The 13,267-nt window shown below is 41.5% G+C and overlaps 1 protein-coding gene across 1 annotated transcript; it reads right to left on the reverse strand.

Moving 5' to 3' along the window:
- Positions 1-7,075: 7,075 nt before the first annotated feature.
- LOC143767851 (olfactory receptor 10AG1-like) lies at positions 7,076-8,032 on the reverse strand. The gene has a single exon (XM_077256374.1). The coding sequence runs from the start codon at positions 8,030-8,032 to the stop codon at positions 7,076-7,078; it is 957 nt and encodes a 318-aa protein (XP_077112489.1).
- Positions 8,033-13,267: the final 5,235 nt, after the last annotated feature.

The raw sequence follows: 13,267 nt of genomic DNA on the forward strand, positions 1-13,267 counted from the left end.
CTACTTTACAACATTAATAAAGCCATAACGTTTTATTTTTCTTATTGGTAATGGAATAGTATGTGGGATTGTCGTTTGCAGGCTCAGATATATATTTTCGATGGTACTATTTCGGAGTTTAGTACCTACATTATATGTGTAAGGGGATGAAGGAGACACACAGAATAGTGTTTAGGCCACAGTCACACAATCAATATTTGGTCAGTATTTTACGTCAGTATTTGTAGGCCAAAATCAGAAGTTGGTGAAAAATGCAGAATTGGTGACTAGAGATGAGCGAACCCTTGAAGGTTTGGTTCAGTTCGATTTGCTGAACATTTAGTTGTTCGCCGAACGGTTCGACGAACATACCTGGACCCCATTAAATTTAACAGGAGGAAAAATCAAACCTATACTCAACACTTTGCCAAACAGCTTTCCAAACAGCTAAAATTAGGGGCAGACACCATGAAAAGTGGCATCAATTGATCCACAGTAGAAATTTGCAAATAGTACAGCAGCAGTCAGTCATGGGCCAAGCATGAGGTATCAGGATCTTGCCCAGAATTTACAGCTTGGAGTTGAAGTTTCAATGAGGACCTGGTGGTTAAGGGAATGGTATGTGCCTTCTTAACTAGGAGACCTCCAATTTTTTTTTCAGCCACACTCAGATGGCACAAACATATTGGTAGAAAAATGTAAGTAAAGTAACACAGGAAGTTGACTGACGTAAGTGCAAGCCTGCCTGACTGGAAGTCCTATTTTCACAGGCAACGTACCAGATGGAGATCCAAATTAGAGTCTCCACATTTAAGAAAATTATTATCACACACCACTAAAGTGGCATCAATTTCCACAGAGTAGGGCTCTGACACATCTTCCACCACAGGCAACCCACCAGATGGAGACCCAACTTGCAGTCTCCCCATTTCAATAAATTGTTTGCAACATCAGCAGCAGTAGCAACAGCAGGCTCACAAGACACCCAAAGGTGGCACAGACTGCAATAATGCAAGATCAATACATGACACTAAAAACTACACCATCGCCTAGTCTTCCCAAAGTCATTGGAGATCCATGACTTGATCCTTTTGATGAAAGTTAGGCTGTCTACACTTTCAGAGGACAGCCAGATGCGCTTATCCTTCATGAAACCACCAGCAGCACTGAATACACATTCTGAGAGAACGCTGGCTGCCGGGCATGACAAAGCCTCCAAGGTGTGACAAGCGAGTTCAGGCCACTCTTCCATTTTTGAAGACCAAAATGCAAAAGGGTCCAAACCCATTGATATTGAGCTCCAGATCAGCTCCTGCATCATCCTGTCCAGTCGTTCACAATGTGCTAGTACTCTATTTTGCTGGTGCACGGGCTGGTCTAAAAAATGCGTGAAGTGATTCACAAAAATTGCTTATGCCACTTACGCTGCTGCTGCTGTTAATGTTTTTGCGATGATGCCTTGACGTTCCCGGGGTTTGATGTCTAGAACCGGGATGCACACTGTGTGCTTCACTGTCTTAGGGAAAACCACTATTAAGGTTGTCTACAAGCGTGTTTAGATACTCCAGCATGCATGCGTCCCTTTGCCGGGGGAAACATCTGGCTAAAAATACTTTTGTACTGTGGATCTAGCAGACTGGCAACCCAGTAGGCAGCACTATTTCTAACCTTAAGAAAACGGGCATCATGTTGAAGATAGTGCAGCAAGAAGGCGCTCATGTGTCGGGCACTTACATGAGATCCAAGTCTATGGTGTGTTGTGGCAGGGTAACACTCAAGGTTGCTTCCTCCATTCCCACTCGCCAATCACAGACAACTGAGAGGGGATCATTATCTTCTTCATCTCCTGCCTGTTGTGCATCCATCAATTCATCCTCCTACATTTGTTCCTCGTCCACCACCCTCACTAACACTTTGTCTGGTACCGTGAGCCCCCCTCGATCGCGGTAAGCCACCTTCCCATGGCACTCGTCTATGCGATGACAGTCCAGAAATTTGGGATATTGTTAATTTGTTATCCCTTCTGCATCCTCCTCTACTTCAACCTCTTCCTCTGGGACGACCACCTCGTCACACAGACTATTCATAGTGTGCTCCAGCATGTAGATGGAATAGGTGGTGGGCGGTTTGATTCGGAGTGCTAAATAGATAGCCCCAAGAGAGGAATAAAGGGAAGTGCAGAGTCCCCACAGCTCCAGCCAAACACCTCCAATGAAGGATGTAGCAAGGAGAAATGGAAAGCTTAGTCTAAGGAGCGCCGAAGGAAGGACTCTGACACCAGGTTGGAGTTAACTACAACGCGTCTCAACGGAAATACCGCCTTCATCAGGTGGAATGTTTTTTCCACGTGATGAAGATGGTATTTCCGTTGAAACGCGTTGTGGTTAACTCCAACCTGGTGTCAGAGTCCTTCCTTCGGCGCTCCTTGGACTAAGCTTTCCATTTCTCCAGCATGTAGATGAGCAGAATAGTGATGCTGATAATGGCGGCATCATCAGTGCTAACCATCTTAGTAGCCATTTCAAAACTGTGCAAGTGTGATTTGCACCACGTCCAGACTGCGTTGGCCCAGGCTATGGAAAAGGACATACTGCACCAGGGCTCTTCGCTGCTGCCACAGTCACTGCAACATGTACAGAGCAGAATTCCACCATGTCAGATGTCAGAACATCGCACATCAAAAGGTTAACTGGCAGGCCGAAAGACCTCTGTGGCGATGCAAGTCGATGACCTGCGGGGTTTGATCGTTAAAAGTAAGCACACAGTGAGCGTGCTTTCTGCAGCAGCACATCCAGGCTGGGAGAATGGAGGAGGAATTGCTGAACCACCAGGTGGTTGACGATGTGAGCCATGCAAGGCACGTGTGTGAGGTTGCCCTAGTGTAGGGCCGCCACCAGGTTTGCACCGTTATCACATACAGCCTTCCCTCCAGGTTCAGTGGAGACAGCCATTGCTCTAACTTAGCCTGGATAGCTGTTCACAACTCTTGAGCTGTGTGACTGCGATCTCCAAGGCATATTAATTTGAACACTGCCTGATTACGGTGAGCCATGGCTGCGCAGTATGGAGGTGAGGGGGATTCTCTATCTGCACTGTTGGAATGCATGTCTGATTAAGAGAGAAGTTGAGAGCACAGATGGAAGCCCTAGAAGAGGTGGATGAGTCATAAGCAGTGGAGGAACTGTTAGATACAGAGGTTTGTCCCGCAAGTCTTGGGGTTTCAAAGATTTGTGGAGCAGCCCCTTGACCGCCTGCCCCCACAGCCACCAGAGTCACCCAATGCCCAGTCAGTGAGATGTAATGTCTCTGCCCATGTTTGCTCCTCCAGGTGTCAGTGGTGAAATGCACCCTGGCAGACACAGATTTTTTCAGGGAACAGGAGATGTTGTCTGCGACATGCTGGTGTAGCGCAGGCACAACTACTTAGAGAAGTAATGGGGACTGGGCAACTGCTACTGGGAGAATGCAACAGCCATCAACTTTCTGAAACTGTCTGTATTCACCAGGCGGAAAGGCAGCATTTCCATGGCCAACAAATTGGAGATGATGGTGTTCAAGCTCTTAGCTTTGGCATGTGTAGGAGGAAACATTCTTTTATGTTACCACAACCGTGGGAGTTGCGGGTGTTATTTTCTATTTGCACTTCCCTGTTGAGGCTTGGAGCTGCAGCAGTCGGCTAGTGCCCTCTTTGGAGTTTGAAGAACGACTGTGTTTCTCTCGGAGTCTTTTCAAGCTAAGTGTTCCCTTGTTTCGTTTGTCTATCCCAGTTGTCTTTAGCGGTAGTGGGGATTGACTAGTGCCCATCCAGTCCTTCCCGATGCAGGGCTTATCACCAGTGTCAGGTAGGGATTAGGTATCCTGCTGTTAGGGGTCGAGATCCTGCCTCTGCACAGGGGGAATCTCAAGCCATCTCCGCTGCAGTCTCCCATCCTTCTCCAGCCGCAGTGGAGCCTGCTCAGCGGAGATGTCGGTCCCAGCGTCTTGCTCAGTCTGACTCTGTCCAAAGGGTTACTGCTGCTTTTCCAGCTTCTGCCATTAAAGCCAGTACTGGGCAGCGGCGAGCAGACGCTTCTGGGACTAAGTCCTGCTTTTCTCATTCTGAGCATGCCCAGAGTAAGATCTCTCAGTGGAGATCGAGGGTCACATGTTCAGATACTGCAAATCTATTGGTCCTTCTAGGAAGGTCCTGTAGGTGCGCAGGCTCTGTAGCAGCCTCTCATTGGTCCTTCTAGGAAGGTCCTGTACGTGCTGCAGCTATTTAAGGCTCGCATGGCCACACGGCCATGCGCTAGTATTGAATCAGTATTGTGCATGCGCCAGTGTGGTCACATTTATGTGTGTGTTCAGAGACTCGGCTGAAATAAGCCCCTAGAATGCCGGCACCTCCGGCGAGGAGATTGTGTGTGTGGATCTAGGGCCCCGGCTGAAATAAGCCCCTAGAATACCGGCTTCTCCGGTGAGGAGATTGTATGTGTGTGTGACCACAGACTGCCTTCAGCTCAGCAGTTAGCTGTAAACTCCTGTGGGGTTAACAGGGCACAGCGTCTTGTTTCTGTGCGACTCTGTGAAGTAACAGAGGTCGCTTAAACCGCCATATAGTGCCGTCATTTGCTAGCAGCAGGTTCCTCCTGCACGGTGGACCCCGGGCTGCGAACGCACCAATAATAACATCTATATTTACTCGGTGCATTCTGCTAGCCCTAACACCTGCTCTGCGATAGGTGTGGAACCTATATAGGGACGATAGGGCAGACAGTGTGACATTAGATCTGTCTAGGGATCTCCACTCCCCTTTTCCCTAATGTTTAGTTCCCTTTCCCTTATTCTTTTGTGTTGCACTTAGCCTTTCCTTCACTTTGCGTGATACTTCTACAACATGTTGTGATGGGCTATTCTCAAAACAAGTCCATGGTACTTGGTAGATTATGGTAATGGGTACTGGATTCTGTCATGGTACGATGATCTAGGAAACTAGTCTAATTGCCATATCTGGATACGGGAAGTGCTGTAATTTTCCCCTAATATGGAGCAATTAGCATCTGCATCATAGAAGTACGAATACACATGAGTGTAAAGATTTTGATTGCAGCAATATTAAATGATTATAAAATTATGAGCCAGGAGTGAAATCTTAAATATGCAAACATGGATGAAAAAGAATAAGTACTGGTGTTTAGGCCTATCAGAAAATGCAACAATGCCAAAATTTAGTTATGGTCGTCCGGTTTCTTTTCTGTATTTTAGTTAAATGTTTTTTTTTTTTAATGTATTATTACTTTTGTAAAGACCTAAAATGATCTTGTTAAAAATTAACTTCTAAATCCAATATAGTGTCAGAAACTTTGTGTAACAGATTTTCTGTTTTCAGGTAGGCTTGTCCAATTCTTTAGAGTAAAAGTCAGTCACATAAGAGACAAGATGTTATGAATTTTTGCATTACTTTCATATTAATGTTCATAAATATCCTCTCAATATATTGCAGTCATCATATTGTATAGCACTGTGCACTTACAAATGCTCATTTTGCCTTTCTATCAGTTAATTCTTTCCTTCTCCATTAGCTCTATGACCTCACGTGATTAAAAAATGACTAGCTGAATCCTTCTAAACTCTAAGTAGAAACGGGAGGCCTCTTTTCCCTGCATGAGTAATCATTAGAACTGCAATGATACTCACTACAAAGTCCCTGGCAGTCAAGCTCCACCTCCAATTCAACTCCTGTTCCAGCTGCTCCTCTCCTCCCCCTTCCATGGACTTTGAAGTGATGTAGAATTGTAGTTCTAATGATGACTAATGCAGGGGAAATATATTTTATGTTTCTACTTGGAGCTTAGAAGGATTCAGCTAGTCAGTTTTTAATCATGTGATGTTGTTTGTGTCTATTGTTGTTATTATTTTACATTATGTATTACTTCTTTTCTTAATGTATTTCACACATTACTTTAGATTTTATCAGGCTTTTGTTTTGGCAGGGTCCATCTTTTTTTAGGCGGACCCAAAAGTGTAGTATCCTATGCTCTTGTAACCACTAAAAATAAGACAGGCACTGCTATAATGTAGGTCAGATGGAGTACCAATTGACACAGTCGGTCTCAATTAGAATGAATGGTTAGATCAATGCTCATTTCCATCTAGATCCTCTTTTTCGGGTTTTAGACTGCAACTTCGACATATTGTTCAGCATCGACCATAGTATGAATGTGAATATAGAGTAACTGTGATCACTCACTATAGGATGTCCGTGATTGGCAGCTGCCCCTCGAATCCATGGCAAGTTCTGTAGTTAATAAGTTAACAAAATATGTTTTATGGTCTAATATTTTTACATATTTGCATCTTACATCACATAAACAGTATGTGTAGTGTACATCATTTTACAACAAAGTAATAAAAAAGTATATCAATATTTCTAAAATATCTGTATTGTATTATTAAAAAAACAGTGCCACGCAATCCTTCTCAGAGCTGAGCACTTCACGTCATACAGTATCTCTTCATTAGTATGAATAATTAACTTCTAGTGATTCAACCACAGATTCACGCCACTATACACGCACAAATAAATCATTTATAACTATAAAATAATCTAAATTTTTATTGACACATTGAGATAGAAAATATGCGGCACACAAAACAAAAGGATGCGCAAAACGAAGAGGTCAAACAATAAGTTACTTTGTGGCAGGCAGGGAAGAGGAAACAAAGTATCCAGTATCCTTAGCACACCCATAACGCCATAATTCCAGAATTATAACCTACCCTCCCCCAATGCGCATTTTGGGTCTTGCAATTTTAAAATTATCTTAACAGTCGTCTCAAAATGGGATCCATTGGTACAGTACTTTACTGCTTGCTGTGGTTGATGGCGAAGAGATTTCACATCCCAATCAGATCCCTCTAGAACTGGAATCTCCAAGTTAGACAGCCAGGATAAGCATTGAGAGAAGCAGAAAGTCCATTTTTGTGGCCGGTGAGATCAAATGGGAAGTCCTAAAAATATACTAGCTGGAAATACTTGAGGATAGCAGGAAGGAGATGGAGATGTTGATGTTGCATCTTCTGAAGAGTTGTAAGACTGGGAACAGACCATAGATGCTCAGCCCTTTCTTTTAGAAACTATCCTCCTAACAGCACATTTTACATCATTATTCCTTAAACTATAAATAAAAGGGTTCAAAAAAGGCACAATAATAGTATACATGAGGGACAAAAACTTCCCGTCGTCCATGCCATATCTTGACTTTGGTCTCAAATACATAATAATGCCCGATCCAAAAAACAAAGTAACAACTATGAGGTGTGAGGTACAAGTAGAGAAGGCTTTTCTCCTACTTGCCGTAGGATGGTGCTTTACAATTGTCCACAAAATGTTAGTATATGAGATCATGGTCAATAAAAAGGAACCAACAATAAGAAGGGAAGCAATAATAAAAGTGGCAATTTCATTGAAACGTGAATTACTACAGGCCAGATTAAGTAATGGCGGAATATCACAATAAAAATGATTGATCTGACCGGAGCCGCAAAATGGTAATGTAAATATGAATGTGGTTTGAAGGACACCTACTGTTGTCCCGATGACACAAGAACCCATGACCAGCCTGAAACAAACGGCCCTCCTCATAATGACATTATATAGTAATGGATGACAAATGGCGTTATATCGATCATACGCCATGGCGGCCAACATGTAGCATTCTGTACTGCCCAGTAATAGAAAACAGTACATTTGCACAGCACATCCATAGAAGGTGATTGTTTTTTTCTGTGAAAGAAGATTGATCAACAATTTGGGAACTATAGTTGACAGGTAACATATTTCCAAAAAAGAGAAAATCGCAAGAAAAAAATACATAGGAGTATGGAGATTTGGACTAAAGCGATATAAAAGTATTATAAACATATGAGCCAGTAGTGAAATCTTAAAGATGCAGAAAAAAAACGCAAACCATAAATACTGAAGCTGAAGACTATCAGAAAATCCCACAAGGGTAAATTCAGTTACGGTCGTCTGGTTTCCGTTCTCCAAATCACTTGAAAGTTTCAGCAGCATTTTTTTTTCATATTATTTTTTCAACTTTTAAAATTATCATTTCTAGAACAAATTTTTAAGCTAAACCCAAGTTCAATATTTCATTTATTTCCCAATTTAACGGCACCGTAGATAAATAATTAAATTCTATTTATTTATAAATATATTATTGGATACCAGGGATATATGATCAATAACGTATAGCAGAATTATTGTGAACGGACTCTTCTTAAATCAGCTCCAAATGCAGTTGCCTTCGGCTGTATCTTTGGGGTCCATTATGATCAATGAAATGGCATCAATGAACCTTCGTACACAGCAATAATTTGCCCATTACTCATACAAGTCAAATGAATCACATAGCAAGGAGCAGGTCAGTAGGTTAGTGGACTACCTTACCCATAATTTATTTAACTTTTGCCCCACAAGTCACATTTCCTCAATGTTCGTTTCGCATCTATTACTTCTTCAAGGGGTATTGATATCTCGCTCTGTAACAGTACAAATAAGCCATCACGATACTAGGATTGAACTTATCAAGAGCGCATCTTTAACTTTTTCCAGGAGTTTACCCTAAGTATTCAGGTCCACTTCCGACAGTCAAGCAGGTTCTTCAATGTCCAGGGCACATGTGCTTTGCACAATACCCACGCACAAAGCACGTCCAGGCAGATAGTACTTGTTGTTTGTCTTTGTAGAAATTTTTCTTTATCTTTGATAATAATTACAGTAAAAAATAATAATTCAGAAAATATCATGGCCAACTGGCAACAACAATGGTTGAAAACTGATAAGCCAGTATAATGTGAAAAAAATGGCTAATGCCAGTGGTGAAACTGGAATGAGTGGTCTGTAAGAAACATGAACTGGGAATACTGAAGGTTGTTCGGACACAATTCTGTGATGCAGTGATTAATAGAACCAGGGGGTGGTCAACTATGAAGAGATGCTGCAGAGACTGTTCTTCAAACTTTAGTTTCTGTTTTTTCGAGGAGGCATCCAAGCTTGATAGTTGCACCTTCAATAAGGCATAGACGCTGTACAGTACTCACAAACAATCTATAGTGCATCGACAATAAGCTCTGAGATCAGATGGTGAGGTCACCTTTAAACTTCGTCAGGATTCAAAAGCGACTAAAATTTCATAGATAATGAGTCAGATAAAACATGCACAGTCCGGGCATCTGAAAATAATGACCCCAGTACAGTATTTAGTCTGCAATCTCTACACTATGAAGACCTTTGTAGAAAAAAATATTCTTTTTTATAACAGTATTTTATTGAACATTTGGCCAAGTGTTTCATAATTTAGCCATTCATTTTAAGAGCCTATCAATAAAATAATGTTTTTATTGAAAAAAAAATATTTTTTTCTGCAGGAGTTGGATATTTTCTCTCTACGAGTATCATTATTCACCTAAGAGCCGGACCATGTTTTGTTCTGTGCGCCGCACCCATTGTGGTTTTCTTGTATGGATCTGGTTAGCTGATGTGAACACTTCTCTCTCTTTGTTTAGACCTTTACAGTCCTCACTCCAAGGCGTTCTTCACTCATCATCGGATCTCTCACAAAAAGGCAGTGAGGCTCCGCTATTCGAGTCACCTATTTTGGGATACTATCACGAAAAGACTCCATCCTTTATCCACTTGTGTCCTCTCATTTTTCACAACTTTCTCAATAGTCATCTCATAGTGACTCCCTTGATCCACCGACGCAGTGATTTATCAGTTTTGTTTTGTCTGCTGCAGATCTAGCCGTTCTCTGAATGCAGTGCCAGATATAACCCTGCCCACGCCACTGATCGGCAGATTCCCTTTAAAAGGAACATACCACGCTTCTAAATAAAAGTGGCAAGCAAAATTTAGCTCAACAGCATACCCTCCAACTATTCTAAGTCACCAGTTTCTCCATGTCCAAAGGGGCATTTGGGACCTCTGAGTCATTAAATCTTAGGTACGACTCCTACGTGTGCTCAAATATCTATTACTCTAACTATTCATGTAATATTAACAACGGTATACATGTAAATGTACATCACAAATTGCATTTAATCAATGGAAATTCTACATGTTAAGTTTGGTAACAATCATTATATACAATATAAGCACTTCACCTGTCAGTATATAATCGGTATGATTTTATAGAAGCAGAGTCTAATCGAACAGTCCATGCACGGTTCATTTTATCACGGGACGTTATAATGAGGCTGAAGTACTGTGCATGTGAATTAAAGTGGCATATATAGAAGCAGAAATAAACAAGTGTATGTTACAGAAGAGTAAATTAGGCACTGGAGACTAATTTGTGTCAGAAGATTTACATTTTTTAACCACGTAAGGGCCTTGAGAAAGGATTGATTGTTTTCATTTTTGCTTTGCTGCCTTGCTTAAGGACTAACTTTTTTTTCTCATTTATGTAGCACTCTTGGGCTTGTTATTTGCAGGCCAAGTTTTATTTTTTGACGGCTTTATATTTTCCTACAGATATAATATGGACATAAGGTTTAAAGCATATCTTAGTTATTGAATTTAGGATTTTAATTCAGTCCCATTGTCCCTGTGTATAACATCAAATGGGGCAAAAACTGAGCTTGGAAACTATAGACCCTTAGATTTAATATTAATTGTGGGTAAAATCTTTGGAGGTTTTCAAAGAGATGCTATCATTGAGTTTCTCAAAAAAACACATAATAACCCAGCAGCAACATGGGTTCCTAAGGGATTGGTTTTGTTACTTACCTGATCAACTTCTATAAGGAGGTGAATTTCAGATCGCACCAGGGTAAGGCCAAGAATGTTGTGTATCTGGACTTTTCAAAGGCATTTGATATGTTGCCACATAAAATGATGGTACATTAAATGAGAACAATGGGACTAGGGGAAAATATGTGTAATTGGGTTACCCCCTCATTCAGTGATAGGCAACAGAGGCTGGAAACTATTGGAACACACTGATTGCGTCACAATTAACAGTAAGATATCACAGGTCTCAGTATTGGGCCCTCCTCTTTTTAATATGCTTATTAATGACCTTGTCGATTGCATACAGAGTAGAACTTTAATATTTTCAGATGATACTAAACTCTGTAAGGTAATCAAGAGAGAGGAGAACAATTTAATACTATAGAGGGATTTAGAGGATGCTTAGGTCTAGAAATGGCAACTGAACACAGATAAATGTAAAATCATCCACTTCAGCCGAGGAAATAAGACAAACAATTATGTATTAAACAGTAAAGCACTGGGTACAACTATCACTGAAAAAGAGGTAGGTGTATGGTTGGACAGTAAAGTGAACTTTAGTGATCAGTGCCAGGCAGCTGTTACCAAGGCAAATAAAACTGTTGACTGCATTAACAGAGCCATAGGGGCTCATGACAAGAGCATAAGTTTGACTCTACATATGTCATTAATTAGACAAACTTAGAATACCAACAGAGTTGGTTTAAAAGTGGACAATTAGATTATTACATGGAAAGGAAGGTCTCTAACAGTGACATGTAAAAGTTTGAGCACCCCTGGTCAAAATTACTGTTATTGCGAACAGTTAAGCAAGACGAAGATGAAATGATCTCTAAAAGGCCTAAAGTATACTTTGTATTTTAGGCTATATACCGGTATATACAGTGTACAGTACAGACCAAAAGTTTGGACACACCTTCTCATTTAAATTTTTTTCTGTATTTTCATGACTATGAAAATTGTACATTCACAATGAAGGCATCAAAACTATGAATTAACACACGTGGAATTATATACTTAACAAAAAAGTGTGAAACTACTGAAATTATGTCTTATACTCTAGGTTCTTCAAAGTAGCCACCTTTTGCTTTGATGACTACTTTGGACACTCTTGGCATTCTCTTGATGAGCTTCAAGAGGTAGTCACCGAGAATGGTTTTCAGTTCACAGGTGTGCCCTGTCAGGTTTAATAAGAGGGATTTCTTGCCTTATAAATGGTGTTGGGACCATCAGCTGTGTTGTGCAGAAGTCTGGTGGATACACAGCTGATAGTCCTACTGAATAGACTGTTAGAATTTGTATTATGGCAAGAAAAAAGCAGCTAAGTAAAGAAAAACGAGTGGCCATCATTACTTTAAGAAATGAAGGTCAGTCAGTCTGAAAAATTGGGAAAACTTTGAATGTGTCCCCAAGTGCAGTGGCAAAAACAATCAAGCGCTACAAAGAAACTGGCTCACATGAGGACCGCCCCAGGAAAGGAAGACCAAGAGTCACCTCTGCTTCTGAGGATAAGTTTATCCGAGTCACCAGCCTCAGAAGTTGCAGGTTAACAGAAGCTCAGATTAGAGACCAGGTCAATGCCACACAGAGTTCTAGCAGCAGACACATCTCTACAACAACTGTTAAGAGGAGACTTTGTGCAGCAGGCCTTCATGGTAAAATAGCTGCTAGGAAACAACTGCTAAGGACAGGCAACAGTAGAGAAAAAAGTACCGCACACTCAAAGTTGATATGATGTGAAAAAGGGGATATGCCAAATTTATTTACACACAAAAAAAGGAACAACAATTGCCACTGTGATAGTATGTAGAAAGGAACCCGACGTTTCGACCCTCCCGGGTCTTATTCATGGGGTTACTTAACTCTTTTGGTACACATATAAAGGTGTGGCAGTGTTAGAAGGCAAGACAATGGTCCTTTTAAGGCATAACCTTGTAAATCCAATGGTGGCTCCTATGAGATAAGTAGAGGAGTCCTGTTTAAGGTAGGCTGCGGGGGTTTCAGCTTGCAGAGCTGTCCTGTACTATCCTGGGTCTGGGGGTCAGCGGCGCATCCCGCGCCCAGCTGTGTGGTCCTGGATTGGCAGTCCAGGACCACACAGCTGGGCGCGGGATGCGCCGCTGACCCCCAGACCCAGGATAGTACAGGACAGCTCTGCAAGCTGAAACCCCCGCAGCCTACCTTAAACAGGACTCCTCTACTTATCTCATAGGAGCCACCATTGGATTTACAAGGTTATGCCTTAAAAGGACCATTGTCTTGCCTTCTAACACTGCCACACCTTTATATGTGTACCAAAAGAGTTAAGTAACCCCATGAATAAGACCCGGGAGGGTCGAAACGTCGGGTTCCTTTCTACATACTATCACAGTGGCAATTGTTGTTCCTTTTTTTGTGTGTAAATAAATTTGGCATATCCCCTTTTTCACATCATATCAACTTTGAGTGTGCGGTACTTTTTTCTCTACTATTGACTTGACCTCACGGTCTGATTTACCAGCACCTCTACCCTCT

This window comes from Ranitomeya variabilis, chromosome 4 (assembly GCF_051348905.1).
Source record: "Ranitomeya variabilis isolate aRanVar5 chromosome 4, aRanVar5.hap1, whole genome shotgun sequence".
NCBI lineage: Eukaryota > Metazoa > Chordata > Amphibia > Anura > Dendrobatidae > Ranitomeya > Ranitomeya variabilis.

What these genes read in the sequence shown, in the direction of transcription:
- LOC143767851 (XM_077256374.1), bottom strand. Translation starts at nt 8,032, where the DNA reads ATGCTGCTGAAACTTTCAAGTGATTTGGAGAACGGAAACCAGACGACC.